The sequence below is a fragment of the Triticum urartu genome, chromosome 7A, assembly GCF_056163025.1.
Source record: "Triticum urartu cultivar PI428250 chromosome 7A, HENAU_Tu73, whole genome shotgun sequence".
NCBI lineage: Eukaryota > Viridiplantae > Streptophyta > Magnoliopsida > Poales > Poaceae > Triticum > Triticum urartu.
In genome coordinates, this window is record NC_141879.1 from 463,273,555 (window position 1) to 463,296,955 (window position 23,401).

General features: G+C 44.2%; 3 protein-coding genes across 3 annotated transcripts; 2 read left to right on the forward strand and 1 right to left on the reverse strand.

Annotated features, from left to right (window-relative positions):
• The first annotated feature begins 4,897 nt into the window (after positions 1-4,897).
• On the forward strand, positions 4,898-14,331 carry LOC147959956 (O-fucosyltransferase 6-like). Its single transcript, XM_087535774.1, has 4 exons — positions 4,898-5,013; positions 5,114-5,202; positions 13,692-13,737; positions 14,262-14,331. Exons 1-4 carry the CDS (start codon positions 4,898-4,900, stop codon positions 14,329-14,331), a joined length of 321 nt encoding a protein of 106 aa, XP_087391900.1.
• Positions 6,409-12,888, reverse strand: LOC147959957 (uncharacterized). The gene is made up of 7 exons (XM_087537378.1): positions 12,723-12,888; positions 12,336-12,518; positions 12,041-12,220; positions 10,829-11,257; positions 10,662-10,754; positions 9,665-10,591; positions 6,409-9,578 (listed from the first exon to the last, which is right to left on the reverse strand). Exons 1-7 carry the CDS (start codon positions 12,886-12,888, stop codon positions 6,409-6,411), a joined length of 5,148 nt encoding a protein of 1,715 aa, XP_087393504.1.
• Positions 14,332-20,453: 6,122 nt separating the features above from the next.
• Positions 20,454-23,372, forward strand: LOC125521515 (P-loop containing nucleoside triphosphate hydrolases superfamily protein). Its single transcript, XM_048686569.2, has 4 exons — positions 20,454-20,961; positions 22,129-22,269; positions 22,419-22,670; positions 22,911-23,372. Exons 1-4 carry the CDS (start codon positions 20,593-20,595, stop codon positions 23,061-23,063), a joined length of 915 nt encoding a protein of 304 aa, XP_048542526.1. The 5' UTR covers positions 20,454-20,592; the 3' UTR covers positions 23,064-23,372.
• The last annotated feature ends 29 nt before the right edge of the window (positions 23,373-23,401 follow it).

The window sequence follows — 23,401 nt, forward strand, 5'->3', positions numbered from 1 at the left end:
GTATGGACTTGATCTTTGTGCTATTCCTCAATCTGATTCCTAGCACATTGTGATCACATTGTTTCTGGCCACGTTTGATAAACTTCTATCCAGTCAAAACGCTCATAGATTAGGTTTGATTTGAAAATTCTAGGTTTAGGTTTCCGCCGAAACCATCTCGGACCCACCGAGTTGAAAAACTCGGTCCCACCGATTTGGCTTATGCCATTGCACAAGTAAAACTCGGTCTGACCGAGAATTACTTATCAGTGTGACCGATTTTTAAACTCTGTGAAACCCTAGCAGTCTCGGTGCCACCGAACTGTGACTCGGTCTGACCGAGTTCACTAGTTTAGGTTCCAAAACTGCTTCGGTATCATCGAGTTTGAAAATCGGTAGATCCGAGATGATTTCAGTGGGAAACTAAAACTAAGTTTTTGGATCATTCTTTTTGCAAAAATCTCTACATTTTGTGATGCTCATCCACTCTATCTCCTCTATAATCTATTCACAGGGTCAGCAGTCAGTTTGCAACATGTCAGACCAGAGTGACAGCCAAAACTTGTCAGAGCAACAAGTGCAGTTGAGTGAGGGCACTAGCCCCTCAAGTTCCTCAGATGATGGCAGCAGGAGCACACCCAGCAACCTGCCTAAACCTGCCACGAGACAAAGGAAGAAGAAAACCTCAGATTCTGAAGATGAGGACTATGTGGCAGAGGAAGAGGCCACTTCCAAGAGAGTTGAGCCAGCTCAAGGCTCAAAGCCAGGCCTGAAAATCAAAAGGCCAGCAGGCAAGCAGCCCATGTCAAAGGCTAGAGCCTCAACTGAGAAGCCTGCTCCCATCGAGCCCGTTGCAGCTGAGGGCAAGAAAAGGAAAGAGAGAGTGAAGAAGACTGTGGCTAGAGTGCTTGGGAAGGCCTCCATCATGGTAGAAGAGGAGGAGGAAGAAGAGGCAGCTGCACCAGCGCCCAAGGCAGCCAAACTTATGGGAGATGCCATAAGGTCAGGGGGAGCTGCATCCAAGCCCAAGGAAGCACCTAAGGCTGCATCTAAGCCTAAAAGTGCACCAAAGAGAAACACAAGAAGTATCCCAGCCATTGAGAAGAACAAGGCCCCAGTGCCTGAGACTGTTGCAGAGGAAGAGGAAGAGAGTGTCCTTCAGAAGCTCAAGCCCAAGATCCCAGACCACAACGATGCTCATCCTGTGGCTGAGGATATGAAGCCAAGGAGAGACTCAGGGCTCAGGAAATGGAGAGAAGCAGATCCATATGCTTCTAGGAGAAGGACTGCAGTGGACTACAGATTTCATACCAAGGAGCAGCAAGATTTCTATGAGACAGTGCTACTTGACAAGAAGCCAATTGTATGTGACATGAGATGGGTCGACTAGACCTATATCAAGGATAATGAAGAGTACTTCCCAGGAGTTCAGGACAGCTTTAAGGCGTGTGGAGTAGAGGACTTTGTTGGGAAAAAGCTCACAAAGTGGAACGAGGAACTCATCATGCAGTTCTACTCCACAGCTCACTTTTATCCAGATGGGAGGATTACATGGATGTCTGAGGGTACGAGGTACCACTCTACTGTTGAGGAATGGGCGAAGCTGATCAATGCCCCAGAGGAGCAAGCAGATGACTTGGACATTTATGCCAAGAAAAAGATGGACCACAACTCCATGTCCAACATGTACAAGGAGATTCCGAATGAAGCACTTGACACGTTCAAGTTTGGCTCAGTGCATTATCTGCTCTCAGGATTGCCTACGATCAACTGGATCCTTAGGCACACCCTTCTGCCCAAGTCTAGAGATCACAAGATGATCAGAGGTCACGCGATCAATTTGCTTCATGTTTTTGATGTGCCTCAAAAATTCAAAGTTATGAGCCTTATAGTGGAAACAATCAAAAGGACTGCGGCAGATCAAAAGAGGAGCTGTGGATATGCCCCTCAGATTCAGGAGCTCATCAACTCCAAGATGGGCACGGGCGTATATTTGTTGGATAAGGAACACCTGCCCATCCGTCCCGATTTTGAGAACAATGAAGTTGTGATGACAGAGAATGAACCATCATCTGCCCATGCACAAGCTCAGAAGGAGAAGGCGAAGAAGGAGAAAGCTGCCAGGATGCCTACTCAAGCGGAGGCATCTGACTATTTCTTGAAGACCAAACAAGAGCAGCTCAGTTACTTGATTGCGTCCACCCTGCGGATTGAGCAGAGTATAGCCACCCTGACTCAGAACCAGGCGATTTTAGAGAGGATCATGGAACAGAGGTTCTATGACTTGGACATCAAGGTAACAGAAGTTCAGTCTGCAGTGGAGCAGCTCCAGGACGACATGAATGAGAGGAGAGGCAGGACCACGACTCATGCTTTTGCGAGGGTGCCACGAGGTCCGAGGTCGTCTGCACTGCCAGTTGCTGACACCAGAGCTACAACGTCTGCACCAGCCACAGCCTCCGTTCCACCAGCTCCAGCATCCACTTCAGCCTCGACTCCGACTACGTCTACCGAAGGCTTCGTCCTTGGAGTGATCCGGACTCCACCACCACCTGAACATCAAGCCTGAGCGTCGATCTAGTGCTATGCATTTTCTAGGAACTTTTTGGTAACTTGTTGCCAAAGGGGGAGAAGATGTATAGATCATAGGCTTCGAGAGAGAGAGTGTTGCTTTTCTCTCTTGCTTTATTTGGTGGTTTTTCGAACCTTGTTTGCTTGTGTGTGAGATACTACGTCCTTATGCTTGTGAGACATCGATGATCATGTGTTTGATCATAAGCTACACTTAATGTTTGCTTAATGCTTGCTTAAATATTACCATTCTATCTATCGTTTGTGATCATTCACTATTCTTGGTGATGAGTGCATGCATTTCAATCTTATCATTTTGAGCGCTCCACCAAGATGTATGTGACATGGAAGAGTAACCCATGACTCTAACTCTTTGTGCATTTGCAGTCCAAAGCAAATTTTAAATATGCACAAATTTAGGGGGAGCTCTTACTTATCACATACTTCTCAAAGAGACGATATATTTCATGCTTATTATCATTTGTCGAAGCTTTGATCTATATGTTGTCATCAATTACCAAAAAGGGGGAGAATGAAAGTGCAACTATCCCTAGGTGGTTTTGGTAATTCATAACAACATATAGCTCATTGAGCTAATACTATTCCAAGATAATTATTTCAGGAAAGCTCAATGATTGGCATGGCATGGATGTGAAAGTGGAACCCTCAAAATGCTAAGGACAATGGATTGGCTCAAGCTCAAAAGCTCAAGACTCTTCATTTTATATTTTAGTGATCCAAGATCACATTGAGTCCATAGGAAAAGCCAATACTATTAAGGAGGGATGAGGTGTTGCTTAATGAGCCTCTTGCTCCATGTGCTTAGTGATATGCTCCAAAACCCTCAACTACTTTCCCATATCCACATATGACCTAAACTCTAAGCCAAACTCGGTCCTACCGATTCTTCCTATCCGGCGTCACCGAGTTTCACTTGTCATTAGCCACTGCCAAACCCTAGCAATTCGGTTCTACCGATAAGGATCTCGGTCCCACCGAGATGGGGTTGCAAACTCTCTGTTTCCCTTTCGTAACTTTTCGGTCCCACCGAAAGAGCGAATCGGTCCCACCGAGATTGCAATGTAAACTCAGTGTTTCCCCTTTGTAACTTTTCGGTCTCACCGAGTTCCACTCGGTCTCACCGAAAGAGCAAATCGGTCCCACCGAGTTTGCCTGACCAACTCTCTGGTTAGCTAATTACCAAATTCGGTCTCACCGAGTTTATGTAATCGGTCTCAACGAGATTACGTTATGCCCAAACCCTAACCGAATCGGTCCTACCGAGTTGCATGTCAGTCCCACCGAAATTCCTAACGGTCACTAGGTTTACTATTTCGGTCAGACCGAGTTTTCTGATTTGGTCCCACCGATATTGGAAAACTGTGTAACGGTTGGATTTTGTGTGGAGGCTATATATACCCCTCTACCTCTTCCTCATTGAGGGAGAGAGCCATCAGAACACACACATCATTCCAACTCATATGTTCTGAGAGAGAACCACCTACTCATGTGTTGAGACCAAGACATTCCATTCCTACCATATGAATCTTGATCTCTAGCCTTCCCAAGTTGCTTTCCACTCAAATCTTCTTTCCACCAAATCCAAATCCTATGAGAGAGAGTTGAGTGTTGGGGAGACTATCATTTGAAGCACAAGAGCAAGGAGTTCATTACCTACACACCATTTGTTACTTCTTGGAGAGTGGTATCTCCTAGATTGGCTAGGTGTTACTTGGGAGCCTCCGACAAGATTGTGGAGTTGAACCAAGAAGTTTGTAAGGGCAAGGAGATCGCCTACTTCATGAAGATCTATCGCTAGTGAGGCAAGTACTTCGTGGGCGATGGCCATGGTGGGATAGACAAGGTTGCTTCTTTGTGGACCCTTTGTGGGTGGTTGCTTCTTCGTGGACCCTTCGTGGGTGGAGCCCTTCGTGGACTCGCGCAACCGTTGCCCTTAGGTGGAGCCCTGTGTGGACTCGCGCAACCGTTACCCTTCGTGGGTTGAAGTCTCCATCAACGTGGATGTAGGATAGCACCACCTATCCGAACCACGGGAAAAACATCCATGTCTCCAATAGCGTTTGAATTCTCCAAACCTTCCCTTTATATTCTTGCAAGTTGCATGCTTTACTTTCCGCTGCCAATATACTCTTTGCATGCTTGCTTGAATTGTGTGATGATTGCTTGACTTGTCCTAAAATAGCTAAAATCTGCCAAGAACTAAAATTGGGAAAATGTTAAGTTTTTATTTGGTCAAGTAGTCTAATCACCCCCCCCCCCCTCTAGACATACTTTCGATCCTACACATATTATGATATTCTCATAACTATGCCCATTATCCTGATTAATGTGTGCTTCTTCTCAAATAATTGATGTTGTTGTTGCTGCACGTATTTTAAATGCAACACTCGTTGTTCCCAAATTGGACCAAACCTCCTTCTGGAAAGCAGCAGGTTTTTTCAAGTACCTGCAATTTCTTATCCTAGTCTTCTAGGTCTGCTCATGTTTTTAAGAAGACTGAAACGTGTTTCTTGTGTTTATACCATTTCTCTGCACTCTGCAGTGACTTTGCTGAAATTTTTAATGCCGACTGGTTCATCTCATTTCTATCAAAGGATGTAAGGATTGTGAATGGGCTTCCAAAGATAGGAGGTAAACTGTGGGCTCCTATTCCTGAAAAATTTCAAAATTACTTTGCTTCCAAACGCACACAAGCTTTCTGTGAAGTAGAGTTTCTCTGTTGGCTTTTGAACCATTAGCTATTGCCATGGATGTTTACTGTACACCTTTTTTTCAGCATCACTACGATTTCCAGCGACTACTTGCAATGTTCCATGTAGGGTTAAGTATTAATATCTGGTACAGATTAAGGGGAGTTCCACCACCTTTATTCCGAGATACAAGTTTTTTTTAACTGAAATTAATTTGTAATGGGATGGAAGGGAGTTAATATTGCTACTAAATATTTAACGGTTTTGCTACTAAATATTGAACCGTCCAGCCTAAGGCAGTGAAGTCACCGCCCTTAACGGTTTGTCCATCTATACCATTAATCCAGTGGGATATACTCTGGTTGCTTTGCCCATCTGTACCATCAATTATCGAAGAACCAATGGCCACATTTCATTGTTGATTAACAGTGACTAACTTAACTTGAGATGCAAATAACCAATTGGTGTAACTGGAGTTCTAATACCAAAGATAGTCTCGGTCATGATCAAGCAACCAGAGTTATTCTGCATAAGGGAAATAAATAAATAGTAAAATAATAATAACATTGACTGTGCATGCTTTCGGGCCGCATCATAAATATTTATATAATGTAGAACACTCTAGTGGAGTCTAGTTTTACAACAACGGAGTGACCCAGGCAGTGTGCATTATTTGTACAAGAAAACAAAGCCGAGTTTAGATGTTGTAGATGATTGATTACAAAACAACAAAAGAATAATATGCATAAGCAAACCAACAAAACGGAAAATAATGTCACATACAGCAAAACTTGGCAACTTGCAAAGTCTCAAATTTGAGGCAATATTATTAAATCACGCCTTGTAGTATAAACATAATAAAGTTCAATTGCTAACATCGAAATATAGAGATCTGTACAAGAACATCGAAAGCACCAAATTATCTGTAGCATAAGAGTAAATCCTCTGTCATATCTAAGAGCGGACTTTAGCCTGTAAGGACTTCCTTATAGATGATGTTCTTCATCGAGGTCTGTAAGGACAAGACAGGTCTTTTTCGCTTCTTAGATTTACCGCTTTGCTTCTTGGCATTCTCCTTCTCCTTCTCCTTCTCAATGAGGATCTTTATATTTTTCTTCGCGGTGGCTCGAGACAATGCGACATAGAGTTAACCATGAGAGAACACCGGATTAGGTAGGTACACGCCAACAATCGGAATCGTCTGTCCTTGAGCCTTGTTAATCGTCATAGCAAAGCTAAGCCTTACAGGAAATTGCTTCCTCTTGAACTTGAATGGAAACATGTCGTTGTCAGACGGGCATAGGGGTATTCGAGGAAGGAATGCCCTCCTACCTGCCTGTTGTCCGATCACTATTTCTGCGTCGATGGCGTTCCTCTCGAAACCTCGCACCACAAGCCTCGTCCCGTTACACAGACCATTAGCCGGATCAATGTTCCTCGGAAGTATGACAGGGCAGTTGAGCTTCAGTTTGAGTGCATGCGGAGGCAGACCGTTGGGAGTCAATCCATTTAGGAACTCAGGAGCATAGTAGCCATACGGGTCGTCTTCTGCACTATCAAAGCTATGGTAGATTACTTCTTCTCCCCGAAAATGCTCTACCATGCGCATGTTTATCTTGTCGACGTTGTCGTTCGTGGTGGAGAGGATTGCGCGTGAAGTCATGTAATTCGGATTGGACATGTTCTCATCTAGTCTTGGGAACACATGGTCAATCAGCTTCTCCAGGTCGTCACCCTCGCCTATAGACGACACACAAATATCTTCAGGGAGTCGTATGTTTCCTTGATCGTCAACTTCCTCGGTGCCATTGCCTACCCTTAGCAAGTAATCCGCAAACCAGGTGTCATTATGAGCCCTCATGTTGGTGATGAGCCTTAGCTGGCGCATACCCTTCCAGAGGTGTGAACTTCGGAGGGTTGCATCGATTATCTGACTCCGGGACCCCCTCCTGACGACCGGAAGCACCTGTCTGAAGTCCCCGCCAAACACAACAGTTTTTCCTCCAAAGGGTCGGTCCCGTCTTCCCATGATGTCACGCATGCTGTTGTCCAATGCCTCGACCGCCTGTCGCTTAGTCATGGTGGCCTCATCCCATAGTATCAATGAGGCCATCCTCAGTAGCTTGGCGGTACCACTCTGCTTCGTGAAGGTGCATGAGGCGCCATCGTCGCAGCTCAACGGGATCTTGAACCTCGAGTGGGCAGTCCTGCCTCCAGGCATGATAGAAGCGGCGACGCCTGACGTCGCGGTAGCGATAGCGATGCTTCCCTCGCTTCGAACCTTGGCGAGCAGCGCCCTGTACAGGAAGGTCTTCCCTGTACCTCCCGGGCCATCAACAAAGAACACACCCCCATCACCATATTCAACAGAAGCTAGTATCTCATCGTATGCAGTCCTCTGCTCTGAGTTTAGCGATGAAGCCAATTTAGTGTCGTTGATGTCAAAATCGACGTTGGATTCCTCGATCACTTCTCTGGCCTCGCCCTCGGTTGGGTCGAACGCTTCGTCAATGCATGGAAGAGCGAAATCAGCTATGTCTTTGCCCATGGACTGCAACATACCCCTAATGTCAAGCAATACCATCTGTTCCACCTTAATCGGGTACGTGTGTGATCGCCGATAGTCATCAGACATAGGTTCGAAGTGCCTATCCCATAAACCACGCACGTCGCCTGGCTCACAGTGCACCAAAATTGTTGCAAAGAGTCTCCTGAGCGAACATGGCATCGCCCACTGCTCTGCCTCGGTAAGACAGTCGTCGAGCGTGTTATCTGCCTCGATGAGTCCCAACCTTTCGGCAGCCTCTCTAAAGCTCCCGCATAGCCTACCATAAACGGTGAGTAGGTCCTCATAGGATGTCTTGCCAGCAACATGGTTTAGCAGCACACGCAGATAGTATCGCTCCCCCTCTGCAGGATTGGCAGACACAATTCGACCTATCTGATAATGCTCCACCCGCTCTTTCCAATACTTCTTACCCTTCTGCCATGTGAACCTTCCAGGAAAATCCTTGTACAATATATTCCTAGCCCACGGGTGGTTTTGTTTAGCTTTGAAATACTCTGTCAACATGGATTTGGAAGCATTCTCAGAGGCGACTACGTCGGTCAAGTGAGCTTGCTCATTGAATGCCACCCTGTGCATATTCGGGAGATGAAGAGGCAACTGTAGGACAGGCGGGTCATTGGCACACAAGGGGAAGCCAAATATCCTCCACATCGCCTCTGGAGGAGTAACCCACCTCGCGTCTACGTATCTTTTGATCTCATCAATATTACCATCGGTGTTGGGCTGGTCGATGCTGAAAGAAGCCCTATCATGGCCCTTGTATATGTACTTGTAAAGGTATTTGACGGCATTTATGCTAGAGCAAACCTCAACGTTGATGTGGCAATTGAACATCTGCAAAAGGTAAGGGTTATACGGCACAACCCATCTGTTGTCCAACATTTTACTCCGGACCTTAGCCTGCCGACCATTATCTCGACGACGATAAACTGGGTATGAGTCCTTGCCCTGGGTTGTGTTTTCATTGAACGGCCGCGGGTATCTACACTTGCACTCGTTCTGTTGTATGCACACATTTTTTGGGTTGAGAGCACCGCATGGTCCATGCATCATATGTTTCACCACCAAGGCGTGGAGTTCAGGATACTTCTGCTTGTCTGGGAGCTCGGCAGAAATGAGCCGGTCGTACTGCTCTGGAACGACAAGCTTGTAGGCAGAATCCATGATCAACAAAAAGTGTGCATGGGGGAGGCCCCTCTTCTGGAACTCGACTACGTATACATGTGCGACAACAACACCCAGGATATTCTTCTTGAACAACATCTCTTTCATAGCCTCTAGCTTGCCATGAAACACATGAGCCACAAGATCAGGTCGGTCTTGCGCTGTCTGGCCAGGAAACAACTCATTTGTTATCTCTTCCCAGTTAGGGTTGCAGGTCATGGTCAAGAAGATGTCAGGCTTCCCGTAGGTATGGACAATTGCCATGGCATCCATATGCCTCCGCTTCATGTCGCGGTCGCCACCTGGGTACGTTCCAGGGAGCACTATCCTTACTCCAACAGTGCTTGCCCGGGTCTCCCCGGATGTAATTGCATCAACAACTCCTTTATACAGGTCGGCACGGATCTTTGTCTGGTTTTTCCTGTACCATTTCAACCTACAACTCTCAATCTTGATGTACATGTCTACCCCCCATTGCTGGAGCAATCGTGCTCCACAGAGTATGGGATTGAATATCCCAGGTCGTGTCTGGAGCATGTAACAGTAGTAGTCTCTCACCGAGACGCATAACCTGCTATTCCCCTCTGCACATGGATGAGTAACGCGGACATTAAGATTCATATGAGAAGTATACAATTCATCTAAACGAAAGAATACGCATAAGGCTTACCTGCATCGTCATCATCATCATCATCACGCCTACCTCTTGGTTGTTGCACAACCGGCCAAGGGACATCACGTGTAGGAAGTTTCAGGTGCCAACCAAGCTCCCCCCTTGGGTAGAAGAGTGGGTAAGAGAGCGGGTCATACGAGCCAGCCGTCACATGTATACTGTGCCTCTGGTTGTCATTCCCGCAAAGTGTAATCCTACGGTCGAACCTCTTTGCTAGGTCAGTGCCCTCCACCCAAATTGCAGCGACCTCAGATGACAGAGGTCTATTATACTTCCGTTGGTCTAGTCTCTGGTCAGTGTTGAGGTCTATCCTGTAATCGTCGAGGTTGTCCCTATGCGCACCCAAACCCCTAAACTGCTGGGAGTACGGGTTTTCCCTGAGTATGTCCACTAACTTTCTGACGACATCCTGGTCTAATTGCTCGGTGGCAGCCTTGCGATGGGTTAGGCCTGGGTCATCGTCGTAGAAGTACAACTGTAGATGCTCTGGACGTGATGTTGGCCCGAAGGAATGGACGTTGTGGTAGATGGTGCCGTGCGCCCGGAACATGTACACCCCAGACTTCATGTTTGTGTAGCTTTCATAAAGGCTGACGCCGAGGGTTATGAAGGAGAAGTGGCCGTTGAAGAACCGTATGTTCTCCCAAAAATGCCTTGAGTCCGCACCCATGCTAGACCAAAGCCTCATTAGCTCCGGGATGGGCTCTGGTTGCTTCAGCTGGATCTGCCCACTGCGACAGGAGAATCCCGGGGCCTCGGACACAAACTTCTTGGCCTTGCAGTGATCACAATTTGCGGCGTGCTTCAGTATGTGTGTGTGGTCTGGGAGGTTTGAGTAGACATAGTCCAATGGATCATGGTCGACATAGGTATTGTGACTTGAGTCTTCCAATTCGTCGTGCTCCATGTCATCAGCATCTGAGCCTGTAAACAATGGCTTATAATTAGTGTGATATTCCCAACGGGTGGATGTTGCTCAAGTGGGTGTACATACCTTCACCAGCAAACAGGTAATACTCATCGTCAAAGAGGCTGTCAGGGTTGACATCCTCATTCATGAGACAACTAAGGTAAGTGTCCATGTCGTCTGCTCAGGTGCAAAACCAATAAATGAGGGTTCAGTCTCAAGGGACGCAAGGAGAGTAAGGATGGGAGTGTTACCTTCACTTCTGATTGTGTACTCCGGCGTGCTAGATGAGGTCGAGTTACCGTGTGCTTCAACTATGACAGGTTGTCCGATCTCGGTCATTTCCGGTTTGGAGATGGAACTGACGGTTTGGGTCTTCACCCTACCTGCAAACCTTTCATTATGGCGATCTAGTAGAGCATTCCTATCACCACGTGGTACATGCGTACATGTTTTTTGCTTGCCAATATTCTCCCGACGCTTCTTCACCGCCATACTGCCCTTGCAAGCTCGCTCTCTCGTCCTACGCCAAGCTCTGGACTCATGACTCTGCTCGTCCACTCCATTATCCGCTATTGTTACTGGATCACTGGTTTGCTGGTCGGCACTTTGTAGGTGCTCATTGATTTCGATGATGTCGCCATCTATAGCACCATCACCGAAGGTTCTGCTTAGGTATGCACCTACAACATTATCGAATCATTGTAAATATCTGATGAATGATTACATGATGAAACATGATGGTTGATAGGATAACTACCATCGGTTTTGGTGTTGCGAATGTATGTGGGGACAACATTGACGGTAGGAGCATGTTCTATTTGTTCACTGTATTGTTGCGCGAGGGTTGAAAGCGTGAGAGTCGGACAATGTGCATGAGGGTTGGACAATGTGCTAGTTAGATCTGGACGTGGCATTGCGATCGATTCAGCACACGGGGTGTTTTTCTTTGCAGCATACTTTGCCTTTCTCTTTGCACTTGACTCCCCCCTCTCATCCGAAGTCATGGTTTTAGGGTGTTGCATGCGCCATTCTCGTAGCTTCTGATTTTTTTCTTGAAGATCGATCGTTCCGTCACCCACTTTTTTCCAATAACTTGCTCGCCTCCGTGCGTTTCTCTGCTCAATTTGCTCGTTTGTTAAGACACCACATGTGAGTGTAGTGGAAGGAGGCAATACTGCATCATCATGTGACAATGATGTATTGCTCGACCTAGTTGGGTTGGCTGGTAATACAGCAATGTGAAAACATAATCAGAACTTCATTGGTCAATAAGAATGAAGCTAGTAGAATATCAACAAATATCAATATCGACTATACGAACTTTGTTTCATCTATTGTTTTATTTTTGAAGGTTGGACAAAGATTCAAATGGTTGAGTTGAATGAAAAATATATTAACCATATATTCTGAAACAGAGCGGGTATGTAATATAATTGCAGTGCTGAAACAGAAAACATTCTAACCTGATACCGTAAGGGCAGGCAGATTTTCATGTAGATGCTTGACGGCGGCCTCATCTTTTTTCTTTCGATAAGTAGCTCGCCTCCGAGCTTTTATCTCTTCCCTTTTATCGTCAAGGTCCACAGAGGATGTTTTATACCCATTAGTGATATCACCGAGAGCGGTATGAACATTTTGCACATCTGCTTGTATATTGAAGGTGGTACACTCGTCATTTATCTTCCGATAATAACCTTATAGTTTGCAACAAAGGGCCTATATATATCATCGTACTGCTGAAACATACTATATTCATACCTGATATCGCAAGGGCAGGCAGATTTTCATGTAGATGCTTGACGGCGGCGTCCTCTTTTTTCTTCCGATAAGTAGCTCGCCTCCGAGCTTTTAGCTGCTCCTTTTTTTCGTCAAGGTCCATAGAGGTTGGTTGATACCCATTAGTGATATCATCGAGAGGGGCCCGGAGAACATTTTGCACAACTGGTTCCCGTACAACGGTAACCTCATCATCTTTCTTCCGATAAGCTGCCCGCCTCCGCGTGTTTATTATCTCCCTCTTTTCCTCGTTATGTTGCATGCTAGCTAGTTAATTGTCATTGAAGGAGCAACATGTGAGACTTGTCGAACCAAAAAAGCATGATGTATTAATTGTTTACTGTATTGATTAAAAACAAACATTCATACTAGACATTGTAAGGGAAGTTTGAATGTCACCATGGAGCTTGACCGCATCATCCTCTTTTTTCTTCCGATAAGCAGCTCTCCTGGCATTTATCTGCTCCCTTTTTTCGTCAGACAATTTACCTTTCATAGTTTGTTTGGCGACATTCACTCCAGATGTTGTAGTCATGTAATCGGATGTTGCATCGGACACGGGTAAAACTTGTAAGGCATCACGTATTGACGCATTAATCCCCACATGTCTTCCTCCATGTATATGAGACGCATCTTCAGCTACTGGAACAACACAAAAGCCATAAACTGGGTTAATACCCCTGTAAGCATGATATACGGTTTACATAGAAATGCCGCCGTCAGTTAATACCATTTGAACTTTGTGCTACATCTGTGGCACAAACTTGTGTGAGACAACTGGGAGGCACAAACGAAGGTTCATTACATTTTGCGGGGCTGTCTGCTTGATGTAAAAATAACAGTTATTGGACAGAACGAGTCAGTGTAGTGCTAACTGAAGAGCGTCAATTAAGCATTTTATGTTTAATACTCACCTGTAATCAGATGGGAAGGTCGTTGAACATTTGTGCTATCACCATCAGTCGGTTGGGGAAGAACCGGTTGTTCGGTTTGTTCAAGTATCCTCCGTTCTGAAGGATGTTCGTAAAACCGTGGGTATAATTGATCACATTAAAAGCATAAAATTATGATTACTATATCCGCACAAACTCATACATGGACTACTTGGGTAAATCTCATCAACATTTGCCCCCTCCATCTGATCTGCAACGACTTCATTACTCATCAACAAAGCAGCGCGGGATAGTGCTTGACATATACAGCAAGATTTATAGACGAAGTTATACCTGGAGGTACATCTGACAAAGTCGTTTGTTCCGCTGCTTTGCTTTGTGGATTCCCTATATGTACCTATGAATTGACAGCAAAAAATAGAGATTTACTAATGGTTTAATGCAGGTTGCTATTCATCAAATCGTGCCAAAGTACTTCAAGATGGCTACTGGTTTGTGATCTGATTTTTTGAATGGACTTTCCTATATATGATATTGCAAATAGGTACGTACATATTGCCAATGGTTGCTGAAGAGCACAAACACTTGATGTGTGTATAGTACGCACACTTATTGAAATTTCAGTACTTCATATATAGACTTTGGTTGTCACCATTTTCAGTAGGGATTTTGCTTAGTTACTTCATATAGACTTCATATAACTTAACTGTTTGCATTCAGTACTTCATATACACTTCATATGAAATTTCAGTACTTCACATAGACTTCATATAACTTATCTGTCTGCATACAGTTTTCTGGTCAGACTGAGTTTCCTATGGAAGTATACTAAGCACACCTGATGTTCACACTTGATTTTGCTTAGGTACTTGCATGAATTACTTACCTGTTTGCATTCAATTTTCTGGGAAACCAGATTTTCCTCTTGAAGTATAATAAGCACACCTGATTTTCCTCTTGAAGTATACATTCAATTTTCTGGGTAACCTGAATTACATCTCCTGTCCTTTTCCAGCACAAGAGATCTACCCCAGCACCGCTTCCCCATCTCTGGTGGTTCCTTTGGCTTCCTCCATGGCTGCTGAGAAGATGGGTCACCAATTTGCACCACTGTACCTCATGGCCAATTTGCACCAGCATTAACGAGGTCGCAGCCGAGGCCGTCCGTCGTCGTGCCAGGCTCAATTTGGAGGACACCAAGGGTCGTATACCTATTGATCTTCTCTCTTGCCCTGTATCACAGGCTAATGGGTATTCTCCCAATTCAGGTAGCATGCCTCTCTTCTGTTTCGTACGACAGCTAATTTGTCTATAATTCTTTATGATGCGCTTACAAATCCTCCTTACCTTTTCCCATTTTAGTTGCAACGGAAGTCTTCAGCTAGGGAAGTGGATCAAACTATCAACTGGGAACTGGCAATGCCCACATATTAGATACTGCATGACTGCTTATCTCTGAATATCCGGATGTCCAAGACGACCAACATTGTGCCAGGCTAAAGTTTATGGCGTCCTGAGATGTAATCCATCAGGAGCCGTTTTGATCGACTAAAGTTTATTATGTCCAGGTCATGACACAAACACATGTGTAGACCCGCCTTGTTTTGATCCTCTAAAGTTTACTACGTCTAGGTCCCGGATGAGACCTAGGCAGCATACCTGAGATTGAAAGCGCACTGCCCTCGGAGGGCGGCGACAGCGTCTCCTGGGGTTCGGCGGCGGCGGCGATCCCGAACGTCGGCGGCGACAGGGGATCAAACCGCCCCGACCTGGAGACGTGGATCAAACCGCCCCGCCCTGGAGACGCGGCGGCAAACCGCCCCGACCTGGAGACGCGGATCAAACCGCCACGCCCTGGAGACGCGGCGGCGGCGTCTCCCCTCGGACGACGGCTTAGGTACGAATCGAAGTTCGTCCGTGGTCGGCTGCAAGGGTCGGCGGCAGGGAGATCGTAGACGGGGCGGCGGCGAAGGACGGCGTACGTACTGGAGGGACTTCGATGTCTCGTAGGGACGGGAATCGTGAGGGTTTTTTTGGTGCGTTTGCGGGGTGAGAGGGGCAGCGGAGACGAAAAAAACCAGCGAAAAAAAAACGGTTGAAAATGGTGGGACGAAAATAAACCGTACTATTCAACCAACTCGTCCATTAGGAGTAGAGATTCTGTATTAATATTATTTTACGAGAGAACTCAAATTATGTATGGCAGTATGAACAATTCTCTCCATCTCATAATATAAGACATTATTACATCCTACAAAAATGGAATTCACTGTCCCAAACTGACAGCTAAAATGTACGTAGGATTTCAATTAACTTGTCAGCATTTGCAAAATAAATTGGTTACGTGCATCTTAACTATGCAAATGCCGGATGTAATACTTAAACTTTTTAAGTAATAAAGTGCCCTTTATTAAAAAAAATGCAAAATAAATTCTTCGCCAGATGTGAGTCTGTAACTGTCGACCCAGCCAGGAACAACGGTGTCAACCCTGCCTGTGCAACCTGCGGTTTCAACCCTGGGAGTCGCCAAGGGAACGTCCTATATATCGCACTTTGTGACAAATAGTTGGTGATTCGCACCCCTCCCCCCCCCCCCCCCCCCCCTTCTCACACCACACCTCCCGTTGTTAGGTGCACATGTCTATAAACTGGAAATAATGAACCTCAATCACCAATAAATAACACGGAGTTGTAAGAACTACTAGGAGCGACATATTTGAAGTATTTACAAAATTTGAAGCGTTTAAAAACATTCTTGAAACGCCGAAACTTTTCAAATTGTAAACATTTTTCTAAAAAAACTTGAGTTTTTTTAAATTCTCTAACATTTTGGAAAATCACATACATTTTTTGGAATCCATGATTTTTTTAAAGAAACATTTGTTGAGTTCTAAACAAAATTTGCAAATACTAGCATTTTTATTTTTTTTCCAACACTTTCTGAAAAATGTGAACGCTTTTTGAATCTGTTTTTTTAATCCGAACCAAATTTTGAAACACCAATATTTTTCTGAAATCCCCGAACATTTATTCAATCTGTACTCATTTTTCAAAAATAGGACCATTTTAAGAAATTCTAACTCAAATTTAAAAACACAAACTTTTTTAAACTCTAAAAAAATTAAAACCAAAAATAAAGCAGAAAAGACAAAAAAACAAAACAAAACAAAAAGGAAATGGTCCTGAAAACCTTCTAGAAGGTTCGAAACACCGGTTGGCTCGTTGTTGTAAAGTCGTCCAACCCATCTCGTCAGTTTGTCAAACTGTCCGACTTAGGCTTTGTTTGGTGGCTACGGGGAGACAACCCAGGGCAGTAAACCCCGAGAGGGAAATTTCAACAGCACATGGGCTTCGCGAGGGAGACGATATGAGGAGAATTTCCACGAGTGCACAAGCATGGAACTTCTACCCGGGAAAAGAGGAGGGTTCGGGCCGGCCCGCCCCGTGGATCGGGTAATCCAAATGTGGCGCTGGTTCTCCCTAGCCAGAGATTCCACGTGGCTTTCAGGCACTGGAAAAAGGTAGGGATCCCTAGGGAAACCCTGCAACCAAATGAGCCCTTATATGGAATTTCGTCAGCAAGGAACACCCTATTTCAGGGAATATCCTCCTCTTCGGCACATTTTGCGTCAAAGGGATGACCAAGCAAGCAACTAGGAGGGTTGACCCATTAGCTAGCGCTGGGATTTATGTATGGTTTCCTCCTGTTATAAAAAAGGTTCCTGAACCTTCTAGAAGGTTCTTGAACCTTTTACCTGTTGCTTTCTTTTTACTAGTTTTCTTGTTTCTTTTGTTTTTTATGTATCTTTCCCCTTCTTTACCTTTCATTTTTTTGTTTATTTTTCCCATAAATTCACAATTTCAAAAAATGCTCAGAATCTTAAAAAAAGTAGAATTTTAAAAACTGTTCTCTGTTCCCACAAAATGATCATAATTCCAAATTTGTGTTCACTTTTTCAAAATTTGTTTGAAAATTGCTCCAAATTCAAAGAAAATTGTCATGTTTACAAAAAATGTTACTCTTTAAAAAAATGTTCAATATCTGTTTGGAAGTTTTAGAAAATGTGGAATTTCAAAAAAAAAACTCACGTTTTGACTTGTTTTACGTGTTTTCCCTAATAAAGTTCATAAATTTCAAAAAACGATCGGGATCTCACATTTTTATGTGTTTTTCAACTGTTTAATATATCTTATTTTAAAAAATGTATTTAAAAAATCAAACAATTCAGAAGGTGCAACTTTGCTACTGTGCATTCCCTACAGTGCGTTTGCTGCAGTACATCGCTACAACCGCTAGTGGGTAGGCGCAGTTGGGACTCTGGTTCGCCCCGCTACTTTTGGACGCAGCAAGCGCCCTGTTTGAGGTTCCCTGCGTCAGATCGGCGCGCAACGCACAAGGGGTGCAAGCTGGACCGGCTCGTTTTTTAGTTTTTGTTTTTTTGAACACGGCTCATTTGCACCGCCTTCCTCTCCTTTATAAGCAGGGTATATATATACACGAGGGCTTGGCTTTTTATTTTTCTTTTGTTTAGTTACCGTTTTAGTTGTTTTTTCTAACGGTCTTGTATTGGGTTTCTTTATTCCAGTTTTCCTTTGCTTTGGTTCTTTATTTATTTTTTATTTCAACATTTTTTAAATCATGATATTTTTGGAATACATAAACATTATTGTAATCTGAGAAAATTTATTGAAATACACAACTATTTTTTTAGCATAAGAGAACCTTTCTCAACTTCTTGAACTTTTCGTATCCACAAACATTTTTATATCGATGAATATTTCTTGTGTACGGACACTTTTGAAAATTAGCCAAGTCTCATAGTTAACAGTTGCAGTGGAACTATATAGACTTCACTTAGGCTAGTTTATTGTACGGCAGAGCCATGCCTAAGTCAAGGTAATCCTCCTTTGAAATACTTTGGTATTTCTCCTAGATAGATCATTATACAAAAAGTATATAAGAGCACATGGAGCTATCTCATTATCTTGCCGTAAACATTATTATGGTGGAGCATGAGAATATTTTTTAAAATTCATGACTAGAATACATGAACTTTTCTCAAAATATGAGAAACACTTAATCATACTTGATTCTAAATTCATTGATATTTCACAAATATATCTTTTTAAAGCACGAATGGTTTCCAAATTTAAAATATTTTAAATTCATCAATGTTATTAAAATTCACAATGAAAATTTATTTTTTAGTATAATTTTTGTTTTGCAATTTCCATATTTTTAACCAATAAAAAATCTAGCAAGCATTTTTTTGCTACACCTGCTAAAAAACAAAAGAGAAAGGAAAATAAAGAAAATTGAGATGTGTAACGCTCGAACTGGACCGCCTACCCATGAGCTCTGCCTATGAATTTCAATGTGATGGTTGTCTAAACCATGAATGCCGATGGCAGATCATTTGGGGTAGCTGCAGTGGTCTTCAACCACAAACTAGGTTTGAATATTTTAATAGAGAAGCAAAGTTGATACCACGTGAGTTAGCTTTTTCTAGTCACGGTGGGTGGGCGTAACTTAGCTAGTAACAAGCATACTTTAAGAAAATTTTGCTTACATGGCATGTAATTAATGAGAAATGGTAACATAATACATTAATATAACATAGCGTTTTTCAAGACAAGATGAGTCTACAATCTAATAAATGAAGTCTTCTATAACATTAGTACTATGGGGGTGTTTGTTTACAGGGACTTATTAATGTAGGAATTTAAAAAAGTCTTTTTTAGTTCCATCTAAACCAAACAGGAGGGACTTATAAGGACTTAAAGTGGGCATTTAGAATTTATGAAAGAAGACCCTCAATGAGAGTCTTTTTAAGACTTTTAGTTGTAACATGGTCTTTTAGTCCATGTTTAGTCTCAGGAACCAAATAGGTAGAGAATTTTTAGGGACTAGCGACTTTTTAGTTGGGACTAAAAAAATCCTAAGACTTATGAACCAAATAGAATCTATATTACCTTACACCATGAAGATAGTAATTTAGGATGGTGTCATATGCATGACACTAGTATAAGTTACACTCTACTATGATCAGCCTAAAAAAACTACATGAGTTAGCTAGGTTGGTCAGATTTTCTACATGCACTACCTAGTTTGAAGAGGCTTCAGCGAGCCGACCCTCATTTGACCATTTTTATGTACCAATTATCATTGCCTCAAAACTAAATGTAACAACCATCACAAGTTGTTCACAAGCTAATAAAGAGAGGTACGTATTTATTTTAAAAGAAAGTTGATTTTGACTCAGCCGCAAAAAATAAAAAGGATTATGACAACAAGAAATAAGGCAACACTAAATTGTTGACCATGACCAACTAAATTTTCATGTCCCGGGCTATATTTCGGAATTAGTTTTAGGCTATCCATAATGGAGTAATATAGGTGGTAACATCACACTTATCTAGACAAATTAGATGACACGACAAGTAATTAATGATGAAAGAGAGGCATATATTAACATAGCTAGTTACTCAGGGGGTGTTTGGTTCAGAGACTTTTTAGTCCCAGAGACTAGAAAAAGTCCCTAGGAACCAAATGGGAGGAACTTTTTCTACAGGGACTGGAAAAAGACTCTACTGGAGAGTCTTTTTTATTAGTCCCTAGGACTAGAAAAAGTCCTAGGACTTCTGAACCAAACACCCCCTCATACTATGAGTAACATCATACATATCAAGACAAGACAAGCCTACAACCTAATAAATAAAGAGTTGCATGATGCCGCACATGTGTTACTCCCCGGCTCCCCGCTATAGAGGTAGTAACATAGACTAGTACCCCCTCCGTAAACTAATATAAGAGCATTTAGATCACTACTTTAGTTATCTAAACACTCTTATATTAATTTACAGAGGGAGTAATATATACATGTTATTAGTCTAAATTACTTCCCACTATGGATTGTCTTAGCTTACTATAGTCCTATTACTGTGAACAAATTATCGATTCTCAGTTTTGCTGGAGATTTTTTTTCTAAATTCTCATGTTTGTACTCCATAGAAAAAGACCAGCTAAAATTTAATGGTTGATCGTCGACACGAACGAAATGTATGTATCCATAATAGGAGTATGAAATTCTACATGATTATCGAAGTAACGGTTTGATGGCCACGCAAATCGAAGAGAAATCCCGCTTGTGAGCGTTGTCCCTTTCACAGCTCCATAGGCCACCAGCATAAAGAAAAGAGAAGCGGCTCCGTGCAATCTCCGTCTCAACGAAGAAAAGGAGCGGCCGAATCTCCAGCCCCACGATCTCCCCACGCGCACCCCACCACCGACCCGTCCCCAAAAACCCTACGCCGCGCAAACCCTAGCCGCCGCCGCCGCCGCCCCAATGGCCGGCCTCCTGCGGCTCGCCGGCGCCGCCAGATCCTTCTCCCGCGCGCTGGCCCCGGCCGCGCCGCACCACCGCAGGCTCGCGGCATCGGCGGCCGCCCTGGCGGAGGACGATGCGTGCTGGACCGAGTGGGAGGAGGAGGAGGAGGAGGCGCGGCGGCAGCGCGCCCGCGCATCGGCGCCTGCCGCGGAGTCTTGCCCGGCGGACGGCGGTCCCAGGGGCGTGCAGTGGGTGGTGATGGGCCGCCCCGGCCCGCAGAAGCACGCCCACGCCGCGCGCCTCGCCGAGGTCCTCGCCGTGCCGTACATCTCCATGGGCACGCTCGTCAGGCAGGAGCTCAGCCACACATCCTCGCTCTACAAGAAGGTCCGGCCTCGTGCTCGCTCCGAATTCTCCGATTCTCATACGGGGTATTCGAATGCCTTTACTGCATTTGGTTGCAATCTGAGCTGCCATCCCTTTCCCCATCGAGCAATTTTGCGGCCACGGGTCCTCCCCGCGTTACTAACCATGATCATTTGAGTCGGATCGGCGCTAGAAATTCTGGAGATTTTTCTCGCTTTGACTAATTTTTGGCGATATCTCAAGGGGCTTCGTTAATTTGGAACATCACCACGAATCCTTTGCCTAATTGATGAAAAGCCGCTCCATTTCCCCACAGACAAATTTTACGCTTCGTGCCCAATTTCTTGGGCGCTTCTCAAAATTTCTCGTGACTTATGCACGGACTCATGTGATCTTTTTCCCCCAAGTTCTCCAAGGCCACAACTTTTCGCTGGACTAGCAAAGTTCTCCAACTTTTCCCCATATTTCCCACGAGTTATTACACAAATCAAAGAAATTTTCTTGGCCACAATTTCCTGGTCCTTATTTAAAGGCTACCATTCAAACAATATCACATGAGTGTTTCCGTCCATATTTTTATGCTTAATATACTGGACCGTATGATGCTGGGAGAGGAGTGTGGCGGCCATGTCTTTCTCCGCGTCCTGCACTTGGCCCTGCATTTGCTTATGTTCACATGGTGCTGTGGGGGCAATTCGGGAATTCCACATGCGAGGGTTTTCATAAGCAAGTTTGGAACATTCAATTCTGGCATCTTGTGGAGGGCGGCCGTCTGCATATACATGCTTCCAACTTTGCCCTGCATTTGTCCGGCCCTCTTGTTCTACTTTTCTTGAACAGCTGGAGAGTAGTTGGTAGGGTTTCTTAATCGTACACAATGAGAACCATATCACAAAGGAGCCGGCTACGGCACGATGGCATGGAACGCACCGGCCGCTCTTCCTTCCACGTGAACCTGGCCCCTGTCATGGACACGGGTGCACGATCGTGCCAGGGAATCACGCGGCCATGAGCTTGTCGCGCTGCAAGGCCGCTAATGGAATATCCACTCATTATTTTTCTGTTTCATAAGTGGACACTATTGTATAACTATTGTACTACGAGTAGTATGTTGAAAATTACAGCAGTTGGTTGTGATTTTGTGGGTATTCGGTTGTGCTAAATGGTTTTTGCATTGCATATTGACAGATTGCTAATTCGGTGAATGAAGGGAAGCTTGTGCCAGAGGATATCATATTTGGGTTGCTGACTAAGCGTCTCGAGGAGGGATACTACAAGGGTGAAACTGGATTTATCCTTGACGGAATCCCACGTACCCGTATGCAAGCTGTAGGTCCCCAGTTACCTTATATGTTTGGACAAAAGAGCACTTACTGTTTTCATGTGTTTAACCAGTTAGCCTAGACGGAATCCACCTAGACAATATAGTCCATTGATGTTTAGATGCTTCCAGTGTTCTGACTGTTCTCATATTTTAGGAGATTCTTGATGAGATCGTTGACATCGACTTGGTTCTGAACTTCAAATGTGCTGATAACTGTTTCATGAAGAAGCGATCAGGAGGTGACATATGTTCCCACTGTGGGCAGCATTTTGGTGTCAGCAGTCTGGTGTCTAGGGAGCGTAATCTCTCCCTTGGAAGCTCTACATGGCCTGCTCAGGCACAACATGCTTCTGTTATAGGCCTGGAAAACCCAAGGATGGAGAAGCTGCGTGCTTATGCTGAGCAGGTATTTTCATCTTGGCCATTTTTTTTGAATATTTATGGTTGGTTATGATAGATCTCAGCTTTGCTTTGCACTTAGGGGACCACACGAATTTCAGTTTTATCTAACCAAAACCAGTATTTTTTTATGGTATCTGAAACACAAGAAACATATTGAGGGTTTTATGCTATTACAACTGAACCTGATAGTGGGAACACATGGTTAACTATAGCAATATGATTATATGGAACATTCAATTTGCAGACCAAGCAGCTGGAAGATTACTACAAGAAGCACAGGAAACTTGTGGAGTTGAAGACATCCGCTCGCCCTGGTGAAACCTGGCAGGGGCTCGTGGCTGCCCTCCACCTCCAGCATCTAGACCCATCCCCAACACCACACAAACTCACTGTGTAATTATCATCCATTGAGTCTAAGGATCTACATTGTGATCCTCACCTGCGACAGACGTAGTATGTTTCTATGTTTTGTGAGTTCTGGCTGAGGAGTCAGTCGGCTGTGGTGCTTTGGTCTTCGGTTATAGATATAATGTAAGGCTCTGGTCTTTATTGTTATAGATAAAACGTAAGCGATTTTGTAGACCCGCTTGCTTATATGTTTGTAACGGAGAGCTTTGAACTTGCAAGTGCAAGTGTGCGGTGTGCCAGGCTCCGCTGTGCTGTTGTTTTGAGTACCAGTTTTGATCAATATATAAGTTACTGTAAATGTTGTGCGCAACTGGCATCTCCTGCTAT